This window comes from Orbicella faveolata, unplaced genomic scaffold (assembly GCF_042242905.1).
Source record: "Orbicella faveolata isolate gen_17 unplaced genomic scaffold, um_ofav_v1 contig_25, whole genome shotgun sequence".
Classification (NCBI taxonomy): domain Eukaryota; kingdom Metazoa; phylum Cnidaria; class Anthozoa; order Scleractinia; family Merulinidae; genus Orbicella; species Orbicella faveolata.
In genome coordinates, this window is record NW_028301553.1 from 5,705,155 (window position 1) to 5,729,061 (window position 23,907).

At 39.3% G+C, this 23,907-nt stretch overlaps 3 protein-coding genes across 8 annotated transcripts in view; 1 reads left to right on the forward strand and 2 right to left on the reverse strand.

The window, feature by feature from the left end:
* Window positions 1–5: 5 nt before the first annotated feature.
* On the forward strand, window positions 6–2,719 carry LOC110064354 (ATP synthase F(0) complex subunit g, mitochondrial-like). Its single transcript, XM_020771395.2, has 2 exons — window positions 6–123; window positions 2,323–2,719. Exons 1-2 carry the CDS (start codon window positions 39–41, stop codon window positions 2,580–2,582), a joined length of 345 nt encoding a protein of 114 aa, XP_020627054.1. The 5' UTR covers window positions 6–38; the 3' UTR covers window positions 2,583–2,719.
* A 968-nt stretch (window positions 2,720–3,687) lies between these two features.
* Window positions 3,688–17,404, reverse strand: LOC110064368 (uncharacterized). 2 transcript variants are annotated; one of them, XM_020771417.2, is made up of 15 exons: window positions 16,723–17,404; window positions 12,750–12,849; window positions 11,716–11,866; window positions 11,392–11,461; window positions 10,881–10,956; window positions 10,595–10,689; window positions 9,493–9,622; window positions 8,813–8,854; window positions 8,595–8,702; window positions 8,112–8,201; window positions 7,558–7,809; window positions 6,791–6,898; window positions 6,026–6,238; window positions 5,398–5,502; window positions 3,688–5,185 (listed from the first exon to the last, which is right to left on the reverse strand). In XM_020771417.2, the coding sequence occupies exons 1-15, from the start codon at window positions 16,836–16,838 to the stop codon at window positions 5,126–5,128; spliced, it is 1,716 nt and encodes a 571-aa protein (XP_020627076.1). In that variant the 5' UTR covers window positions 16,839–17,404; the 3' UTR covers window positions 3,688–5,125. The 2 variants fall into 2 exon arrangements, with proteins under 2 accessions (XP_020627076.1, XP_089151100.1); XM_089294974.1 differs by lacking the exons at window positions 12,750–12,849; window positions 16,723–17,404 and adding an exon at window positions 12,223–12,475.
* A 2,248-nt stretch (window positions 17,405–19,652) lies between these two features.
* Window positions 19,653–23,907, reverse strand: part of LOC149108715 (uncharacterized) — a 68,004-nt gene continuing 63,749 nt past the window's right edge. For all 5 annotated transcript variants that reach the window (XM_089293130.1, XM_089293131.1, XM_089293127.1 and 2 more), the window contains one exon: window positions 19,653–22,884. In XM_089293130.1, coding sequence (XP_089149256.1) covers window positions 22,361–22,884 — 524 coding nt within the window. In that variant the 3' untranslated portion in view covers window positions 19,653–22,360. The remainder of the gene's footprint in view (window positions 22,885–23,907) is intronic.

Here is a 23,907-nt window from a genome sequence, read left to right on the forward strand (position 1 = left end):
ACTGCACCTTGGGTACTCTTCGCCGGTGAAGATCCAAAATGGCGCAGAAGTTGGTGAATTTTGGGCAGAAGATTGTGACTGCAACGCCTCGTTTGGCTACTAGAGTTTCGTTTCAAGCGCTTGGTAAGAGAATGGAGTACTATTTATTAGTTTTATAGTGTGTTTACAACGTCCACCTCTGTTTTTGTGTCAGGCTTTGGAAGTAGGATGAACTTTGGTGATGATGAAATGCATGTTGACATCAAATATCCCACTCACTACTAACACTCGATTATGACTGCCTTTCCCGTGAAATCTTAAGTAGTGTCTTAATGCAACAGGTAACTAGGCATTAAAATCTTTTCAGAAAGAAAAAGATTAGTTATCTAGAGAGGCAAATATATGTAATCTGAAAAAGAACCACTCTGCCGTAAGTTTGATTTCGCTGCCTTGAATTTCAACTTAATATTTCTTATATTTGTTATGGTTTTAAGGCAGTCAGTGTGGAATATTGTTATTACACGGGATTGTTGCTTCTGATTTACATGTAGCTGGATTGAGCATTTTTTTTCCTTTTTGAAACTAATAATCAAAATCACCTCATCAGGAAAACAGTTGTTTAAAACCAATATTTGACCAGTATTTGTCTGATGATCAAAGTCTTCTGTTCATTTTCTAAAATTTCGAGTTTGTGTAAGTACTTGTGAGTGTTGCTACAAGTCAGAAAAAAAGTCAGCATTTTCATAAAACTGTATACTTTCAAAAGCATCTGAAACAGGTTGTCTGGTGAGTGGAGGGAAGGGGGAGGGGGCTGGTGCAGTGTGGTCAGATGTTCCTACTTACCTACTTCTCTTAACCTTCCTTCTCATTCTGATTATCTAGTTATTGAAAATTTTGCTTTTCTCTACACTTTTCCATCTTAGGAATCCTGTCTTCCATCATTTCCTGATCTGCCTTCTGTAGCCTTCCTGCACTTATTTCTCCCAGTTTCTGACCCCCAGTCCCCTCCATGGCACTTAGGTAGTAACAGTATGCTTTACTCTCTGCATCTGGGAGCCTTACAGACCATCCATTATAGTCAAATATTGCATTGGGAGTGTTTCCGCCAGAGCGCGTCATTGCGGGAATACCGCATTGCAATCAGAGATAGCCCCCAGAAAAAGGAAGAAAGGGCCAATTTGGCCCTTTCCTTTTACAAAAATACAGGCTTAACCTGGTGTATTATTTTAAAAGCCATCCCAGGGCTTGAAATTGCGACAGATACGGTCACCAATGTAACTAACACTTCATCCTTGGCGACCAAAATTCAGCAAAAATTCTGGTTTAGTCACCATAATGGTGACTACATTTCTATGTGTTGACGATCAATCCGGTTATTATGTCACACATTATGTCCTTCTAGAAAATCATATTGAAAGATCTTTGCTTCTAAAACATTCAACATAAGAAAACAAGTCACTCTATCCTTTTGTTCTGCTGTATTGATTATCTCACATCGGAAAACTTCCAAGTTTGAAATCGACCTATAATGCATTGCAAACCCTTGATCATTGACTACGTTATGTATGCCTAAGGACTGTTCTCTTGTAATGCACGGATCATACTAGCATCTGATTCGAAAGAAATTTATTGAGTAGAAACACTTCAAAAAGCACTCACTATTAAATTTTATCCTAGTTTGTAATAAACTGTTTTACTTTCCTTGGTACCCTGATGCATTTTTCCTTCCGTAGCTTTCAATTTATTGGTCCCTTTCCTAAAAAATTGGCCCCTAAAAAAAAGATCTTCTGGGGCCACTTTGGCCCTCAAGAAAAATTTTCTGGCTGAAACACTGCATTGGTATCCAATTGAATCTCTCCTTACAGATATCTACATGTACACAGTACAGACACATACTGTAGATATGTTACAGCCATTTCACTTGGTTGACCAGAGATCATATAATCTCTGGCTGCCTCTATATACAGACACCTCCATAATGCAGACATCTTTCTCTGGCCCTTTGTTTGTTGTCTGTATATATGCAGAGGTTTGACTGTACTTTCCATACACCAAAAACGTGTGATACAGGGCTCGAAAAAAGTGCCGTCCATTCGTCCAGGACAAGTAGATTTTCTTGCCAGGCAAGTAATTTTTCATTCTCACCCATGGGCAAGAGCCCAGGCAAGCCATTTGCCAACTAAATAAAAACAAAAATAAACTAAATCTTGCCCCAGGCAAGCAAAATTTGAGAGGTGCTAAAATTTGCAGGCTGGAATTCAAGTTTTTTACAAGCCCTGCCTATAGCTCAGCAATTTGAAAAGCAGTTGCTATATTTAGCATTGAAAACTCTTTTCATCCCAGGTGCCGCCAAGAAAGTCCAGCCACATGTTGTGACTTTCTGGAACAATGCCAAAGTTGAAATGCTTCCACCAAAGCTGTCAGAGTGGCCAGCCATCAAGAAGAGTTTCATTGGTCTGAAAGAGGCAGCCCTCAAGGGCAAGTTCCTTGATATCACAGTGAAGGAAGCTACAGTGAATACGCTGGTTGCTGTGGAGATTGCTTTCTGGTTTTATGTTGGAGAGGTCATAGGAAGAAGAAGTTTGATTGGTTACAATGTTTGAAGAACTTTCAAGATGTACTGATTGTTTCAATATTTCTTAACTGAGTGTGTCGCAAAGCCTTTTGATGTTTGTATAGGAAAAAATTGGATTTGGTTTCCTGGTCTCCTGACCAGGTAAATAAAGGGACTGGTTTGTCATTGGTTGCAGTAGTCTTTTGTTTTCTTGCTTGCCTCAGTTGACTAAAAATGTGTTTTAGCAAGATAATAAAAAACTTACATGTACATCTCGCAAAATAACCAGCACAGAGGTAAACAAACTTGGTATCGACCAGGTCATGAGACTAACATGAAATGAATACTGTGTTTTTTAACATCTTCAATACACTTGAAAGCCACATGTAATACTCTTGAACCAGTATGTTCATCACAGTATCAGCAGAGCTATTATTGAATGACATTTTAGATGATAGTAAGGATAGGATTATTAATGCCAAGGTTTGCATTGTCCGCTGAAGCCAAAGGCTGAGGTAAATACATTTAATAATCTCCCAAAAACCAAATACAATGCAATGATTTACTATGCATAAAGATATTTCCTTCACAGAATGGGGAATGGTTAAAATTCTTTCCTGCTGTTTCTACTGCAAAGCATGCATTCATGAAGCTATTATCCCTCACTGTTGTCAGTAGGATGATTGTAAACGTTTGTGTATTTTTTTAAAAAAGGATGACGTCAGCTGCATGCATAAGTACTTAGTAGTCCTACCTTGTGGTCCGTGGAAATTAAATCGAAATTGATATCCATGTGATTTAGCGGTACAGTTGTGCGTAACCATTGAGAGTTTACAAAGTAAGCAAAAAGGTAAGGTAAAGTCTGCATATGAGCAAAGTGGGCCATTAGGCCGGGGCTTATCCCGTGTTCTGTAGCATAAAGCGACTAGGAGTATTTCTACTCCCCCTTGGAAGGGATGCTTGTCCATCGCATGGTAACCCCCAGCATTAAATTCGCCGGTACCCATTTATTCACCTGGGTAGAGAGAGGTACTGTGAGAGTAAAGTCTTAAGTAAAAACCTTGTTCAGGGCTCGAACCCAGACTGTTCGATACGGAGACAAGCGCATTGACCATGAGGTCACCGCACCTTCACACAAGCAATTTCTAGTCTACTTTCATTTGTTACAGTGTGAGATGAGAAAATTTATTTTCCTGACTTCGGCAATATTTCACTCTTACTGCATGCAATGTCAATGCTTGTTCTTCATACACAGTGGTTAAAAATAATAGTGGGTGGTAAAGCCAGTGAAGTGAGACTAAGAGAGATTTTTAATTTTACCATAATTGACTAGTGGGAAGGGGTAAGAAGATTCGATTGCTGTAACTAAATGAGTAAAAATAATCCGGTTCCATTCTTTAATTTAGGGTGCTTACCATTTGTCAGAATGAACCGGTTGGGATGACCGTTGTATAATGGTAAGGGTTTTTCCAAAATCAGCAAACCAACCGAATGAGACGGCGCTTACCATTTGCAATGCGATTTCTCGTAATTGTTTTCGGCTGATGAGAGACTGGAAACTGGAAAGTTTACCAAATGGCAAGGAAATTTTCATCGTTCCGTTCCGAACTAGCTCTGGAGTCCACAATTTCGGAACGGATTTTCCGGAAAATTATTGTTCCATTTGACTTTCAACCGAAATTTCCGGATTTTTTTGCTAAATGGTAAGCACCCTTAGTGTCTCATTTGAAGCAGTAGAATATCTTGAGGTAGCTAGGCACATATTCCAAGAGGGTTTATCTTAAAACAGTCATCAAAGACCGGAGGAGTTTTACATTTGACATTTGAGATTTCTTGAGGGAATTTTGGCGAATTATTGCATTTTTAAACAAATGCACGATTTCTTTAAGCTTATTTTTTTTTTTTTTTTTTTTTTGTTAATAGACGTTTTCGGAACTTTGTTAAAATAATTTTAAATCTAGCCTATTTATACATTGACTTGAGTAATGGTTTGTATAATTCGAACAATTGTGTGCCTCCAGTACTTTGAAGTACTGCCTATTACAGTATTTGCCCTCGTACTATAAAGCCGAGCAACTTTATATTTCTTTTATAAACGGAAAGTAACGTCATAGACTGTTGTGTCTCTTTCCGGACACGCGTTAGATATTCGTTTAATGTCCGCTCAGCCCAAGGGACGTATATATTTTCTGGTTTTATTTAGTTTCTGCTCTAGACCGTAAGAATTCCAAAATGGCCTCAGTTGAAACTGGCATTTACTCAGTTCGAAGTCTTCAGTTTCAAATGCACCAAATCTCTTCAAAGTATAACTAGATTTTCAAGTTACCGGGAGAGGCTACACAAATCCTCCGATATCTTCGGGGTCTTCCTTCTTTAAATTCGCTCCTATGAGACTTCCTGCATCGAAACCCTTTGACCAATGAGCCAGTCAAAATGGACTTCCTACTCTACAGTGCGTGCTTCTTATTTCTGTCGGATGCCAAAATTCTCTCAACGCCACAGGCTCCTCGTATTTTCGGAGTTTTAGCTGGCAAAATTAAGACAGTCCTGGGTGTGGCGTGGGTTTTGCGGTATCAAGCTTTGATCTTCCTCTTAGAGCATTGTCTCTTCGGTATTTCTTGAAGATGTTCTTGATCCAGGCCTTTGGACCGTCTGTGGAGAAAGATAATAAAATTTCAAATGGACTCGTCGTGCTGACGTCGAAAGCTTGAAAAACGTCTTAACTAGTTTTCTCACCAGGCACAGTTAATAAATGTTACAAAAGTAGTTAAAATGAGTTAGTAAAAAATTAAATTGTTAAATTCTCAGTAGAGATTATAACAGCATACCCCCGAATATGGAAGAATCAAAACCAATTCACATACCTCGTTTGATAGTTTTCTCTCTCCTCCACTGCTTGTCCCGTGTAGACTGGAAACAGAAGGTCTTTGAGGTTTGACGTAAATCGGACTGGAAAACAAACTTTCCAGCTGAGATTGAAAAAAAAAAGACAGACAAATTGTGAGTGTGTTTTCTTCAGAGTTCGACGAGTCTACGAGTCAATAGTTGAACCCATAAGTTGGTTTCTCTATACTAGACACAATGAGTCAACCCAGAACTTATACAACTAATTCGTGTGTTATCGATCTTGGTACATTTCTTTTCCGTCTTCTACAAAGCAGCAACGTGAAATCAACTAGTTCTGCGTATATTGGACAGACGCGAACCACGATGGTGCGATTTTCATACTTTTATTGAGAATCAACACTGTCCTTACCTACTTAGCTGGAAGATATATAGTTATATATCGTACTGATAGAGACCCTGAAGAGATTCCCATAATCCTAACTAAGAAATAGTATTACCTTGACATACAACTGAACCACACAGGTAGCTAGTCTCTTTGGACTCAAGAAAGTTGGTTTTAGCATCTCTAGTTTTAGGGATAGGTGATTTTCTATCATTCTTCCTGGGGAAAACGCGCCTGCTCTGAATTTTTCCAGCGTACTGTACCTCATTCAAAGAAGCTCCCTGATGCGTCCGTGAAGTTCGTCTAGGTTTTCTTTCGGACCCTCCTCCCGTTGAAGCAGAGGACTGGACACTAAGCTTCCGAGTTTCAGGATGGCTATGCCCGTGACCAGAGTGCGGTTTCTTTGCGGGTTTCGGCTGATCGTCAGATGGAGGGATCACGGGCTCGCTGTGAGATTTCTCTACCTTGTGATGTACCTGACCAAGTGACAAAATATGGCGATTAGTTTTCAATTGAAACAAACAAATAAATTAAAACCCAGAATATATAACCATGAAAGCTAGTCTTATAACTACAAAGGACAGAAACAAAAATAACTAAAGTAATAAAGTTAGGAAAATAACGAAAAGAAACAGGCGCCACTCATTTCCTTGTCGAAGAAAGGAACTGCCTTGGACCACGTTGAACACCCAACAGACGTAGCCCTCTGGCAGTTCGTCCTCTAGTTTTTACAAACTTTGAACACTGCTTGCACAGACCACTCTGTTATCTTACAACTGTGTCCGGTAACAATTTTGTGTTGTTGTAAATAAGAGCAGGGCCGTAGCCAGGAACGAGTTATGACTGAGGCAATGTTCATGGATAAATTCTCGTCCTTGGTATTTAGAGTGATTATGGTGACTATAAACAACAAAAACGAAAAACAAAAAAAATAACAGAAACAAAAAAAAAAAGAGGCAAGTGCCTCCGTTTGCTTGTTACTAGCTACTACCCTGAGAAGTACTTCTCTGATTGAAATGATGACTAACTTTTAAGTGTTCTGCCGGTGTAGGATGCTGGTTGTCACTGTCTCTGACTGACTTCTTGTTATAGTTCGATAAACTGGTCAGTGTCGCTGATTTACTAAGTCCTTCCACCTAAGACGAAAACCATAGAGAAGAGCATGAAATATGATTTGGTTTTAACTTTTTGCAAATCTGTAGCCTATGAAAGATGACATGTTCAAAAATGTCGTGAACATGAGACAATGAAAAAAAGCCGTGAGTCCTCGACGGGAATGAATTGCTTCCAGTTCCAGGAGAAGGATAAATTTTTGCGACAGGTTAGCACCAAAAGTAGTCTAAGGGATTCTGCAGGAGAAAAGTGTAGTCTGAATCAGCTTGAGGAATCTGAAAGTTGCCACACCGCTACAAAAGTAGAGTGGAACAAGGCATTAGCCGTTACATCTTGATCGGGATTTATTAGCTTGTTCTCTCGGCAAAAGACATCTGAAATTTGACCAATCTCGTTTCCAGGGCTTTTCCCAAATTTCAATGTAAGGGAAAGGCCCTAGGAGCGAGACAGAGATCTGAATCGAGAAATTCCGTACTGATGACGTAGCACTAAGCAGATCAATTTTAAGCGTCTTTTGATTGGTTGTTACCCGGTTATAAATTTCCCCGCTTGGTGACTGACCAATCAGAGACACTCTACGGATTTCTGCTAAGTTACGTCATTAGTTTAGAATTCTTCGTCTCCAGTCACGACCATCTGCTGCTGATTGCAGAATGAATTGAGCGCCTGGCGGGCTGTTCACCTCTTCTTTCGTCCTTTTGCTTGGAAGCTCAGGTGGTAGGCTCTTTCGTTTGGTCTGTTGCACGCTCATTTCAGGTACATATGGCTCTGGTGTCCCTGGCAGACTTGGATAAGCGTCATGGTCGGGTTTTTGCGGTGTGTTCTCCTTGTCTTTCTCCACTGGTTCTGATTCATTCCTTGATACTACTGCCACCTCAATCGGCTGGTGTTCACTTTTGGGTTCTGAGGACTGGGAACGAGATGAGCTTGCTTCCTGAAAAAAAGTGATATTACGTCCATGCAGGCATGTTACGATAAATATAAACAAGAACACGATAAATTTCATCAGTATTTAAAATTCATAAGGTAAGAGTAAATCAGCAACAACTGTATCGATACAAAAGTCAGTTCACGCACATACCGATACTTAATCATCTATTGTTTACTAATTACAAAACCTACTGCTAATGATTACGATACTTAATTTACTTTAAAATTCTACTGATCAGTGCCGGGTACAACTAGATAGGGTTTTCACCAGGGCTATAGTGCAAAACTGTTCGATTTGCTTCTCACCTGGAATCTGCTTTGGGCTCTTACTGATATCAAAGGAATGTTATCTGTTGCGGGATGGCTCTTGCTGCTGATCTTTCTGCGGGACCCCACCTTAAAAAGACCCATGAAAAGTCAGCTCTACCTACAAGGACAAGCTACGACAACTGACTAGCTCCAAAATGTTCAATTTAATTCTTTTAAGAAAGCTTGGACCAAGAGCCAGGAAGAGAATTGAAAACGCGATGCCGGAAGGAGTAATTTTGAACAGAAAGTGTCCGAAACCTACAATTTCTCTTCACATGCTTTACAGCATACTAATTTCTACTGTTCAAAAGTATATGCCACGTGGTCACGCGCGCGTGATGTTGATGGTTCACGTGATTGTCACATGCTTACCTGTGAGTCCTGTACGCGTGATGTTGATAGTTCACGTGACTGTCACATGCTTACCTGTGAGTCCTGTACGCGTGATTTTGATAGTTCACGTGATTGTCTCATGCCTACCTGTGGGTCCTGTACTTGAGGGTTGCCTCGCTTACTTCGTTCTCTATCAGTCAAACACCCATCCTCATGACTGCAGCGATGAACCCCTGATTGATAATATCCTTTTATCTGCACAAGATTTAACAAGGATACTTTTAGCGTGTGTACTATTACACTTCCATATGTATTAAGGGAGGAGACTAGGCTGAAACTGGATTAGATAAACATGTTTGACTTACGTCAATGTTCAGAACGCAGTGGAAAAAGAACAAGAAAATTCCCTGAAAAAAGGAGAGAAAAAAGCATTAACTTTCTAGTACAAATTATACTAGGAGCCCATAGACAACAAAACGAGTACAAGATTTAAGCACGAGATTTCAATTCAGTTACGTTGTTCTAAAAGCCCTCTCTCCACTCTGATACTAATTAGTTGAGCAAGCGACCATCAGTACGAGACCGGAGTGAAATGTGACAATACAAAACATAAACACTAGACTTAAAAAGTCACACTCGTAATCCCAACTGGAGGTCCCCACTTTATGTGGCAAGTAAAAACTTTTTGAAACCTCGCGGCATGTAAAACTGTTGGTTCTCGTTTGGTACAGGAAGCGACTCGGAAAATTGCTACTACCTCTGGATATGATGATAGTCCATCGCGGACTACTTCCCCACTTCATTCTTCCCCATCCCCCCTTCCAACGACCTCTTTAGTTACTTTACGGAAATGGACTCTCTACCAGAAACGATTCGTGTGACTTTCCCTTTATTCACCCAGGTGGGGAGAGAATCGTGAGGGATCATGGTCAGGCTCGAACCAGGACCTTCTGATTAATGTATACAGGACGATTCGCTTTATAAGATAAGTAAACTTGCTGAAATGATCATACGCCTGATACGACTTTAAGTATTGTTTACTGACCTGTAGTCCGTTAATAAGTCCAAACGAAAGTTGAAAACGGACATTTTTAACCTCTCTGAAAGAGAGGATACCAAAAATCCAGCCTAGGCAAAGACCAAGTAACATGAGACTGTTGGTACGGAGACCATACCTGAGAACAACAAGCGCATGAAAACGATTCTGGTTACCTCAGAGTTTACGACTGGCTCCTATGAAGTAAAGGATGGACGACGGTGTCCTAATTCTAGCAGAATGAAATTTGTCACATTTAAACGTAGTAGGATTTGTAGCTTCTAGAAATCCTCGGAGGCTCAGTTGTCGAGCGCTGATTAGAAACTAGCCAGTTATATAGCGATCACTGTTGTTTTAGTTTCTATCATGCTTCAGTTATCTTTTTGGTTACCTTTTAAAGTAACATATCAAACACGAGAGACAGTGTTTCATCGAGATATCCAAACACCAAGGAAGAGAGTTGAAAATACGACGCGCAGCAGAGTATTTTTGATGAAACACTGTCTTGGGTGTTTGATATATCTCCCCAATCGAAGCAAAAACTAGGGAGTAGACGGACAAATAAAATCGTCAAAATCTATACTAATTAAGACCTGGTATCCAAACCTCCTTCACAGTTGTGATTTTCTTCGTTTTAACTTGATAAATTATTAATAAGTTTGAGAAGAGTAAATCAAAATTTAACGCCTGGTTTTCACTAGCGACGCAAGCACAAACGCAAGCAATAGGGATGACCCAAGTGAAAACAAAATTCGACGCAAGCACAAGCACAAGCAAAATCATCGCTTTGGCCAGCAGGTAAACTTGCTGTATTCGCGAGCCTGCTTTATCCGAAAAGTGGATGTGTAAACAGTTTTGCTGGGTCAATCTAGGGAGGGCTCGGGGAGTTCGGTCCAACCCCCTAAATTAAAAAAAAAATGAGACATTATAGCATGCTGACTTGGCTTCAGAATGCCAGAAACCCCATATCCGAGGATCCAAATTTTTGAAACTTTTTCGGGGAGGATGCCCCTGGACACCCCTAAAGGGGACAATCCTCAGCGGTCCGTATGGCCGTATCTCGAACTCTCTTCTCTAACATCTTGTATCCACCCCAGTTTTGTTTTGTTACCTTGTACATCGTTTTTCCAGAACGGCCCTGGCACAAATATCGTACGACGGTTGTCTAAGTTGACGGAGAACAACACACAATACCATCAAGTTGAGCTGCAAGGAGAAAGAGCAAAGGTTCACAAAGTCAGATTTACACATCAGACTTACAGGCTCTTTCTCGGAGAGCTCACGTGAAGTGCAACTCAGTTGACAAGGATTCAGTAGAAAAGGCGACGGAACATTTGCACGGATTACAAAATGGTCTGCATGTCTGCATATCATGATAGAACAGGAAAATATATTACCGCGGCGACTAGAAGAGATGGAATAACGAATGTCCAGACAATGTGATCAGTAGGCCAACAGGAATAGAGAGCTAATCTGTGGGCAAAAACAAAAAAATAGGTTTGGTCCACGTTTGGCCCACCAATTTAAGCATTTTTACCAACTCTGTATATAGATAATATAAAATACAAAACTTCTTTTATAAAATGTCTCTGCAATAATGTTTGCACGTTTGGATTCTGGTTTCTTTTTATTGCGTTTTGCTTAGCAATTACAATTTAATTTTTGTGTTTCTCTGTTGTCGTGTTACGTTTAATTTAGCCATGTTCCTTTAATTTTACAGGAAAAGCAGGATCTTTTCTGCACGCTACTAAATCCTCAAACTAGGGCAATCGGCTGTGAGTTTTTTTCTCAGTGTTGCTTTTTCCAATGTTTATTTGCAAAAAACACCTTTGGATTTGATTGATTGATTGACTGATTGATTGATTGATTGATTGATTGATTGACTGATGTCAAAAATGGCCTACTTACGATGGTTTTGGTCCTTTACTTGCTCTAAAACCAATTGCCAGAGACATGGCTATTACGGTTACTGGAAATCCTGAAAAAACAATAAACACCGTCAATAATGGCGAGACGTCTGCGTGTTTCCCGCGCAAGATGCCAATCGCATTTTTCCCGCTCTTGGCGCCGTGTTACATGTTTTCCCGCGCTTAGCGCTGGTTACATGTTACCCAGCACTTGGCGTTTTGATTGGTCCATTGCTTAATTTCAGGTTTTTTCTGATTGGTTATTAATATAATTTGATAACAATCATTGGTTTATCACGAATCCGTGGAGGAACTGGATACTTACCCCAACCAAGTAAAAAATAGTAAACGTGTTTTCTCAGAGGATGCGAGCTGTTCGTGTGATTAAAATACAGGAATAAGCTGTCTACTAAACACCAGGAGAAACAAGATGTGATGAAATAATGAATAACAACAGACATCGCTTGGCATCCCTCCTGAAATAACAAAGGAAACAAAATTTCACTTGTGTTAATAAGTTTCAAACCAGCTACGTGGCCGGCTCAGTGCAGACATGAAAATAGGTGCAGAAATGGGGAAGCATATCTGACTTGCTAAACATAAAAATTAGAGAACCACGTCAAAAAAAAAAAAAAGATGTAGGAAAAGCCCGTCGGTAACTGTGAGAAAGGAAAAGCGTATTTGAACCATTTGCCAAAGAGAGTGAGGATAATTTAGCTCGAAACGAGAGAGATTCACTTTTGCCTTCGTCTGAGGGCCCAACCTTGGGGTTCCGGATTCGAGTCAATCCCCAATCTCCCAATTCCCCAGCTACGGAAATTATGTGACTCACAGATCGAGAAGAAAATGATGAAAGCCTGATCGTTAGATCCTCTAATAGTTTCATCGAAGAAGCTCGAGTATGTTTTTCTATCGTCCATGTTTTACCAGTCGACGAGTCCCAAAATTAGCACGGATCAGTGGAATCCATCCCTTTATTGTTGAATTGATACACCAAACTTGTATGATGCCGTCTTTTGACCACAACAACAACCATAATAGGCCATTTCCGATTTGTCTTTTGCCTCTGTGTCAAAACAAGTCTTCCCATTTATATGAAAATGTGTTGCCCTTACAGGCTCTGTTTTATGCGAATCAAACTCATTTTCATATGAAAGGTTTTGCTCAAGGATTCATTTTGAAACTGAGGGACATGGTAACTCGTAAATGGCCTATTGATTTCGTTTTTTCTTTATTATTCAAATTTTGAAGCCTCAGTGAAGTTTGAATTAAGGCTAAATTGTAGTCAGATGGCGCCATCGATGCAAATTGCTCATTGGCATCGCCATGTCTACACCGTCTTTTTGACTAAACACTAACCTTCTTTCTATACGCCGCTATACTGATTAGAAGAACAATTTGAGTGAGTCCCACGGCTAACGTCAGGTGCTGTTTGATCATAAAGGACTCTGTTCGAGGTCTACTGGTAAAAAGATCAACAATCAGTAAAACAGTTGAGAGAGACATAATGCAATGAGCTTGAGGATGCTATTGAGCAATATGGCTTTTAATGGACTGTTAATGTCGGGCCTTCTTTCGAGTTGGAAACATCGCGAACATTGGGGTCGTAGAAGCTTAACTGAAGTAGTTTTTATTATCGACTTGAAGTGAATCCCTTTTCGGAGCACGTACACCATAAAATTTCGGATTCAGAATAAGTTTAAGCCAGTGCTTAATATGCTCTTACCCAGCAGGCATAGGCATACGAGCTGGGGGGGGGGGTACTAGGGGGCTGCAGCCCCCCCAGCTACGGAAATTATGTGACTTTTCGGGCAAAACGCTAAATTATTCGGGCAACGACACTTAAGAGAAAACATTACAAAATAATGCTATTGGCGTGATTTCCAAAACTCTTAAATAAAGTTTCTAGTTAGTTACTTTAAATTTTTTTTAGAACTTTTTCTTTTAATAAGTTTTAGATTTTACTCGGATTGAGACTGTTGATAGATTGAGTATGCAAGCTTTCAATATAATTATTTTTGGAATTATAGCAGTTTCATTAGATGTGGGAATTGTGAACGTTTTTGTTTTTCATGCAATTTGAGTGCGTTTGCATCGCGATTTCAACAATCACGCATTCGGGAATTGCCTAAATTTTTCGGGCAAGAAGGTCACCATTTCTGCCCCCCCCCCCCCTTTCCCTCGCCAAGTCCGAAGGTGCCCGCACGCCTATGCCAGCAGGCAAAAAGCTGGCCAAATTAAAGATTGCGGCGGCGACAGAACAAGTACTTTGCGAAAGTCGATCCATTGTGTTGTTGCCGGCGAATTTTGCTGCTACGCGAAGTAACAAGCATTTCTGCCTGTTTCTCTTTTCCCAATAGTTAAACCTTAACGAGAAATGATTTTATGTTATTGCACTGAGCTAGGAAATGCACACCAGGAAGATTAAGAGGAAGCGAGCTACCAAAGTTCAGTTGCTAGCCTTCCCCCTTTTAATTTGGAGAAGCAGAAATTAAACTTAGGGTTAAAAAGGTTGTGAATATTATGGCAGAAATAAAGGCAAACACTCTAGACAGGTACCTCATTGTAATTATAAGTATTTTTTCTATCTAAAATAATCGTGGCATCGCTAGTATTTTTTGTGTAACAATTTTCAAATTCTCAAACTGCAACATTTTGGAGACATGTCTCATTGATCCTACAACCCCAAGGTATCGCCCATCCCACTCCCCCACTGAAAAATCCTCGATCCGTCCCTGACGCTGGGCCTAGGTGTTACCCAGCGACAGAAGAAATTCGTTATCATTGAGGCGGATCAATTTAAGAAGAAAGAACTGAAACAGCTGTCAAAACTCGCCGCCAGACATGAATATATATCTACAGATATAGATAGTCTGTTTATTTTTTCTATAACGATAATGAAATTCATATGAACCGATTCACAGCGTGCTGATTAACGAGAGAATTGAAGAAGAAACATTTACCTTCTCTAAAACTGGCGGTGATTTATTAACATGTGAAACGTAGTATCAAAAATAGCTCTGTGTGTGGAAAAACTGTTTACTACTTGAAGTACTTTAACGTTTCACTTCGTACTGCAAACACCTAAAATCTGGTTTCGTGTTTTTCGGTTACAATTCAACCGCATTTCTGCATGGAATATTTGGTTGATAAGCGCTTGGCAGTGTGTTGCAAATACAAAACTTAGTCTTAAATTGACTAGATGATGTGAATTTAATCCCTGGTTGAATTGATAACCAGTTGATTGTAGAACAATAAATGGATTATTCCGTGTTCATTGACAGGTGGCACACAGGGCAGAATAATACACGGCTTATATTAGTTTTTAACTAATAATTTTGGAAACTAGAAACCAACACCTGAGCGGATTTTAAAAGGTTACAGAAAGCACTGATTACAATTGAGTCAGGGAGCAATACAAGATGTAGTCATAAAAGAATTTTGGAACAATAGCTGGCTTTATAATCCATCCGTGTATTTCGCCGCAAATATTAATATTTTTGGCGGAATCACCTGCAGTTTTTAGTAGCAGAGAAAGCAGAGAATCGAAAGCGTACTGTGAAAAGGGTAATAAAAATTGCTATTGAAATTTTGTCTGCGGTCCACGTATCGTGAAGTTTGTCCTTGCGTGTGTTTCTCATCGTAAAATAGATTATTGAGTACTATAGCAACATTAGCTGAATGCCGGAAAACTTTGTTTTAGTATTCGTAAGCAAACCGTGAGGTTATCGTCAAAGACCACATTGATAAATCTCCCTACATCCGGTGAGCATTCTCGCAATTTTGGTTGATTATCCTCTTGAATGAATATTCCCAATTAGCTAAAATAGTAATGATAAATAAACAAGTTAGACTGAAAAGACTTTTGAATGCTAATTTAGGCCGGCCTTACCTTGTCCGGAACACCTCAGAAAGGTTTAAACTAACCGCTCAATGAATTATGAAAAACATTTTTCAATTGGAAATAAATTATTCTGCTTATTTTCCGCAAAGCCTCTAGCATTTTTCCAGGCACTAAAAAAACTGTCTGTCGCAAAAATTAAGCATTTCCTCTCTTTCAGCTCTAGCTATTCAAATAAACAGTTGCTGTTGTTGGCGAGACTAGAAGTTTGTGTTATTTGGTCAGTCGCCCTGAACTATCTAAGAAAACATAACAAAACATGAGCGGATATTAAAATATTGCTATCAAAGTATAACTGAGGAAGGCAATATACTCATCTTTATGAAGCAGTCAGTGTATGAAAATATTATTATGGTTATACAGCTAACCAACATGCGCTGTGAAATATCACTAACTCTTTCCAAAGAACCTATTAATTCCAGAAGATAAACTCCTCATTTTGCCTACATTGAATTGTAAAATGATTGATAAGAGAACATGCCACGAAAGAGCATCTCCAAATGGCTTCAGGCACTAGAAAGTAGAATAAATTTAAAACACATTGTGAAATCGCTCGAAAAGATTCTCTTTCGAATGCTGCTCAGTTGGACCGAAAGTAAGCTGAAACCATCATGTGTTCCTTCTTGTACTTTTGAACGGAAGCGTCGGAAACGAAAGTATTATTTACGCGAGGAAACTCTCTGCTCTGAGACAAAATAAAGGCGTCCGGTGAGGGCGAAGTTTTTATTTCGTGTAACTTTGATTCGTCAACTCATTGACAACAGTGATCATTTGCAAGTCAGTATTAGAATTGATAAGTTGCCGACTACTCCGGCGATGCCCGTTTTGACTGGTTATCTCAACCGTATTTATTCAGCGCACAGCAAGAATAAGACTAAACTTTGAAATTACAAGGTTTGCCGTCAAGATATTTGCAAATAAACAGTCTGTAGTAGCGGTAAGAAGCCCGCTTTTGTGAGTCCACTCCGGCGAAATATTGGCATAAACAACATGTTACAACGTTTGCTCTTGCAGAATTGTCGTTCGTTCACGCACACAGAAGTTCGAAGAAACACCCAGAAAATTTGGATCGCCTCGAAAAAAGGAAAATTTTGCGGTTTTCATCACATTCATAAATCTGTATTTGCGAACAAGCGAGTCTCTAACTTCGTCAATTAGAAATGCTTACCGCAAATTTCGGAATATTCAAAGTGCCATTTTGAACTGCCATAGCCTATCTGTCAGCATAATCGTATTTTTGGAGAGTGATCATGACTTTTGCCGCGTAAAAACTTTGCTAAACGGTGGTGTTCGAATACAAACTGACTGGTAAATACAAATTTTCATAGCAGGTCCTCAACTCGACGAGCCTCGCGCGCATACTCTGCCGCTTAGATTTACACGAGGCGGGCTAATCTAAAGAGTAAATTGGTACAAAGCAATATTTATCACCTGAAAAATATGAAAGCAACGATGGAAATGGTGCAGAAGAACAAAGATATTCCACATCCAACGATGGCAGTAGCGTCTAAACCAAACTCTCTTCTAGTAGCATCTTCCATCGTCATTTCATAGCGGTTAGCAAATCCTTGATGCGCCTTTAAAGGAGCTGGTTAGCCGTTCCACCAATCATGGGCTCTTTGAAAGCGAATCGGAACCAGGAAACAAGCTTCGTAGCAGTACTTTAACAGCAAAGCTTCACATTTGCCATTTCTTGAAGAATCTCCGGTTGGAATATTAATCAGTCAAATCATTGCTGGCACATTTTATGCTCGCGTTAATATTAAACTAGCAACAGCAACGAATTTCGATTGCTGTGAGTTGTTTTCAAATAGGAACGGAAATGCACAAAGGCACCCGAACGGCGAACTGAAATAAAGCCGCGTTGTCTGTCGCAGTAGATGACAAATTTGATTTTGTACAGTTTACGTCGATAAAGTGTTCATCCTTCAATGTAAAGCGAAGTCTATGTTTTTGTAATGTTCTCTTTCAATTGGCTCGTGTTCAGCGAACACGTCACGTGACTAAACAGGTGCTTTAAAAGACGTTTTAGTCTGTTTTCCGACAATAGCAGGGACGCTTAAATTATTTCATCGCCAAAACAGTTGAACGCAAAATTTGCAAATGCAGACAATATTCAACATTTAATTTCTCGTGACTTTAATGATTGAAATATAATAGCTTGGACACAGAAGCAATATTTTCTGTTTGTCGATCTAACCGAAGATTGTTCAAGCTTGTTGCCGACTGCAAATATCTACCACGAAAAACACGAAACATTTGTAAGATGAAATGAAAAACGTAAAGAACTTTCCAGCAGTCTGTCCGTAAACATAACTGTCAGTTGATCTTTTGTCCTCGAAACCCTGTTTCTAAGGTAATGGACTATATATACCAGAAACTTTCCAGTATTGATTAATTAAAGTTGCTAAAATTGTCAACGCCACGAATCTTAGCATGCGACAGTTTACCGGAAAATAGTACTTCACCGAGTAATTTGCTGTCTTAAAGCACTTTCTATTCGTAAACATTAGGCACAGATACTCCATTTAAAGTTTAAAAGAGTCGCTGGAATCAAGAACAAATTGACACAACATCAGGAAAATACTGCAAACGGAAATAGATCGTTGAGAGATTCTTTCAGACTTTCTATTAGATTTACAACAAAAGCGCATTCGATTTATTTAAAGATGTCACTTTTTCAGTCGTGCGATTTCTTTTTGTATATTTTTCAGTCCTTGCGCTTCGGAGGCGTGATTTACTACGTATAGTTTGGAGTCTCGAAAAACAAATTTGAATTAAAACTTGGGATCTTGAGAGATTGTCGTCCATATGTTTCATAGAAGCAATTTTGAGAAGTTGCCACGGGTCAAACACAGTGCACAATGATCAAGCCAAGACAGCTAGAATTTCCTCAATAAAGACCTTTGACAGACCTCCATTATTAACTCAGCTTCAATTCAAAACAAAAATTAAGCAATTCTGCATTTACTCAATCATGCTGACTGTGGCAGCTTTGGACGCACTAAGGAGATCGCTTATTTTTCAACGTACTCCAAAACCCGAACAAATTAGCACGAAACCGCGTAAAAATATCGAAGGTCTGCCTTAAAAATATTCTCTGGCTAAAAGGTAATGACACTCTGCAAACTTTCAATTGTCCGAAATACAGTTTTCAACATATGAAATAACAAAAATGTTGTCAGAACGGTTAACCCACTCTTGCGAAGAGGTGAGCTTCGAAGCACTTCCGCCAGTTTGCACCAGCTTCTACTGCTACTACAACTATACTTCTTCTTGCTCACTTTACTGATTCTACTGATTGTATTGATTAATGCAAGCTCGACGGTTCCCAACTAAATACTTAAATTGCAGACATGTTTGGGTTTACTGACCTTGGGAACTAAAAAGACCTCCCTGGCGTAACTTGGACAAAAACAAAACACACCAACTGAACGAAAACAAATAAGTCATAATGAACCAATGAAAGCGATGGCATGAGAAAGATAATTCTTCGTGGAGGTTTCACCCAAGGGAAGCAAGACTGCCCAAACATTGACTATTGTGAGACCAATTGTTAAAAGTTAGAGAAGCTACAGTAAATAAAACAAACAGCAAAACTAACTGGACAAGGGAAAGATGTGTGTGGCCTGACATTGACTGTTGGTCAGCCAAGGACGATCACGTTAACTGAAGTAAAGACCAAATTGAGCTTCTCAACAAAAATATCTAAACAGCAGACGACATAAAGAATACAACAGAACACGATTTTGAAAACCAACTAGAATGCTCGATTGTCTCAGTACTGGACGTGGTGCGGATCATGCATGGCACAGTTCTAGTGCCTCTGGCTGCTGTTTAACAAATTCTTGCGTATTCAGTAAATCAAACCTACAATCTGCTTACGATTGAAGCCTACGATTGAAGCCTACGACAAATTTGTAACATGCCGGGGTGGGGATTGGAGGGGGTGGGGGGCTGTCTGAGTATCCCTTATTCGGCTAATTTCTAGCTATTTCTGACTTCGATAGATCTAATTTTCTGTGTTCCAACAAATAATGGTACCGACTCGAGGTAAGTGACAGTGTTCATACGCCTGAAATGAAATGCAGCATATTCGCCGTTTCCCAATGTTTTGTATCCCATAAATATGGGTTATTAACCACGCGTGAGGTCAAGGTGGCTGGATATTGGCCAAGTTCTTTTTCCTGTGTGTTTATGGACCGAGACGGAGTCAAGTCGATAAACACGCAAAAAAGTACACGAGGCCGATGTCCAGCCATCTTGACCTCACGCTTGGTCAATAAAGGATTTATTATATGGAAAAGTGTTATTTTACGCGACAGATGTAACGGAGGGTGTAGCTTAGGAAAACTGCTTCATTTGTTCAGCAATGGTTTATTTGATGTCTCTTCTCTGCTGTATCCAGCAATCAACTAACTAACTCGAACGAAAATTGTCGTTTAAGTTCGCTCGCAGTACATCCACGCACTGAGCTGTGATTGGTCGGTTCTTGAATTCTTAAGAATGAATGAGAACACTGGAAACAGTGGTTTTTTTGATAGCCGAATATGTGCTTCGAGCTCAACGTAAAAACCTAGGGTCCATGAATCGTTAACAAAAAATTAACTTCTAGATTGTAGATTTGGTACCAATCACAGCTGTGGCTGGACAAAATGCCTTTAAACCTAAGCTGAACGTGATCCTAATTTTATCAGCAGCAAGCGTAAAACAAAAGCTATATTATATGACAGAGTACATATTTCTGTGTGGGTAAGCTAACCACTAATTACACTGCAGAACGTACCATTGTCCGATGGTATCGGAAACTAGGATTTACGCAGTTCTTTGACCATACGCTCACGTATTTAATCTAAGAAACTTAAAATGTAAGCGAATACCTAAACCTACTAAAATAATCACACAAGTTGCATTCTCAACAAGTGGAACTAAAAGTCCATGCCACGTTAACATGGAAGAACCGAAAACTCCCAATAGAAAAGAGCTACGTGAGTTAAAGTGACAAGGTGACTTTGTTCCTTGGTATTACAAACTTCAACTAATGTTAATTAATTCAGTCAATATTAGTTAATTCAATCACTATTGATTAAACATTTCAAGCTTAATAATTTGTAACAATATTCTGCAACACCTCGAACGAAGAAAACCGTGTGCAGAACTGAAGTATAGGGGTTTTACTGAAATCCTGACGAAAATTCATTTTCATACTGTTAAACAAACAATGAATGCAAAAAGGAGGACAAAATTTCTATATAAGAAAATAACATGATATTTTCACTTCCTTTTGGAGTGATTTTTCGTGTACAATACATGAAGTACAAGCAATAGAGCGGTTTTCACTTAATTGTTGAAAAGTAATTGGTTTTGTGCTTACTACGGTACGTGATTGGCTTAAAAAACTCGCGCCACTTTTTCATCCAATCAGGAGTAAAACCAAAAGCAATTGCAACTCACTCGCACGTGTTTTCCCGCGCTTTGCGTCAGCTACATGTAATTACTTCGAGTTTTGATTGGTTCACTGTATTGTCTGTGTCCTTTTTGATTGGCTAGAGAGATTACTTTGGTTTTGGTTTTACGATACTCAATTGAAGACCGCTCTAAGAGAGCCAAATTATGGAATACATATATCTTATTAGTAGAATTCTACTAGTATACTAATGCAAATGCTGGTATCTGATTGGCTGAGCTACTCATATACTATCAGCCATTAGAACGCAGCAGCTGCCGGTGATCCACGAAATGCGACGTTTTTATCATTTTTCCGAAGTTTTGGAAGAAAGTTTAGATGTAAATGGATAATTATATTCCTGAGAAGACAAAAAGAAGGACATAAACGGGTTCTTGACTTTAAAAACTTGAAATTATTGAAAAACCGGTGCGCGCGCATAAACAACTGCAAATTTACCAAAGACAATTCAATACGTGCGATTCTGTTAACATTATTAAAGCGTAAAGTTCAATAATGCGTCGAAAAATATTGGAAACCATTATTTACGTTAATTTAAGTTAGAATTCTACTAAAACAATTAGATTATTCGCTCTCGATTTCTATGAGACGATAGTTGATTCGGCCTTCGGCCTCATCAACTATCACCTCATAGAAATCTCGAGCTTATAATCTAATTGTTAATTAGATGTTTGGTGTGAAGTATCGCTGTATATTTTTACGAGTTGTGCCGTATTTTGACGAGCCCGTAGGGCGAATTAAAATGCAAACAACGAGTAAAAATATAAAGCAATAGTACACACCAAAACATCTAATAAGAGATTTATTATCCAACTGCTGTAGTCAATAAATTTATCAATGAAAGAGGGAGAGTGGGACAGTTTTGCGCGCGCGCGCCGAAATGTCCGGAAAACAGGTTTTCTACAGTACAAATAACTGTGCAATATCGCTGTATATTTGTACTGTTATTTGGACGGTATTCGCTGCAGTTGGATAATAACTATTTCATTATTGCTATTAGTTTGGAATAGTTAATCAATATCTTGAGATATTAACTTCGCAAAACATTTTTTTCCTAAAAATGTACGTACCGAAAATTGCCTAAAATTTACTGTATTTTATACTACAAAAGCATAGCATGGCTAAATAAAGTTTATTACAAATTTAGGAAGCCAGTTGGCATTTGCTGGTTTGAACTTATATTCTCCCTCATAAACTACATGCCTCTTCTATTCGAATAGTTTTCAAACTTTTTTAATTTATAATTCATCAAATATTTTCGCTCGCACGTGATTGGTCTAAACCATTCATACCTACAAATGGCTTGAAAGGTCAATAGGTTAACAAGAACCAGTCTTCAGTAGTCCAGTGCCATCTTGAAAGAAAGAAGTTTAAAATTGCTAGTACAATGACACTTGGAAGTAGGCTCGATTTCTGCCGCTTTCTCGGGTTCGCGTGAGCGCGGGCTCATTTCCCGAAACAGCGGCTGGTAATCGAGCCTAACTTGGGGGACTTGCAGATCTTAATACAATATACACTACATCGTGGATTATCTTAACAAACTTGAAAGGCTACTCGTGGATAGTTTGGTACAATGTCTGACACTGATAGTGCAGCATTAAATTAGTTTGTTTGATGCTTAAGAATGAATCCACCTCCACTATACTCGAGTCTCGTCTTGTCTTCCATGAACGCCAGCCAGTTTGAGGTAGCAGTCGGTAATAGTCCCATGGAGTGGCATTGATACAGAGCCAGTGCAACCAAGGAGAGATTTCCAAGGAGATAGAAAAACTTTTGAAGAGTGACATGCTCATGCTCTCCTTCCAGAGATACAAAAGTTGATTTTACAGCCAGAAGAGCCTTGATTGGCCTTATGAACATCATGCCAAGCATCACGATGGAAAAGATGGAGATAGAATTACCCACCATGTACATTATGAACAGATTTATCGGAATCTGTTTGGATGGTCCGAGTGCTATATCCCATGATTTCTTTGCCACAAGGCGAGTGCTGTTTTCGTCTCGAGATTCGTGTGGCTGAACATTACGATCTGCGTATCCAGGTGGAGATGGAAGATCGCTGTGCTGAACAAACTGCCTATCGGTCGCAAAGCGCGGTCGACTAGTCAAGTCCATAGCCCATTTGTCTGTAGGCGAAAAAAAGCAGAGGAACTGCTCAATCACTCATTGAAAATGAGCGGCCGCGAAGCGTTTTAGACCGTTTTACTGTCTTAAACAATTACAGTAAAACATCCTGTTAAGAGCAAATGTCACCGAAAACCAAGCAAAATTTTTAATTTAGCGGCAGAAGTCGAAAAATCGATTTTTCTCTCTTTTCGTCCACAAAAAGCCCTTAGGTAGAAATGAAACGCGATATAGTTTCTTGGAGCTCGAAGCGCTTTAAATTCGAGAAAATCGAGGAAAACGATTTTCGCCTCGACGGTCACCAAAATGGCCGATCGCAAAGGCTTAAAATTAGTAATCTAAACTTGATTTGCGTCCGCGTGTAAAGAGGAACCAACAGTTATCGATACTTTTTCTTGAAAAACAAAGTATTCAGCTATCCAAATCAGGTTAGAACTTGACTTGAGCGCCTTTTGAGAATAAACACACAATTTTAAAAAAAATCCCTTTCAGTTAAAAAGGTCGAATTCCTAATTTACGAATAAAATTCAGAGATATTTTTCGACATGTGCCATAACTCCAAATTCCTTGAAACCTCGCCTTTAGAACACTTTTATGTTGTTGTAAAACATGTATCAAACTCAGCCTGGGTTATTCTTCGGGTGCTTTTTGAGGCCCGACTGAAAAACCCTGATTTTACCCGAAAGATCACGAAAAGAAATGGCGTCTCAGAAAAAGTTGGTGAAAATCTTTGTACAAATTTACCCCACATGAAAAGCCATTCGTGCTGCACAAGCAAACATTTTTTCATCAAGTCTTCCTTAGTTCAATAGTATTATTCCTTTTTAACATGCCATTAACACAGTATACTTTTCTGTTCATGCTGTAGATTGGTTTCCTGGCCAGCATAACAAGAGGAAGAAAGAAGCTATTCATGGAGAGTTGCAGTCCCGGGGAGAGGGGCTCTCTCACGTAAAAAGGACGGGGGTGAGTTTTTATCGCTATTAAAAATTATGAAAGTGTCAGTTAATATGTTGTTTTAGAAT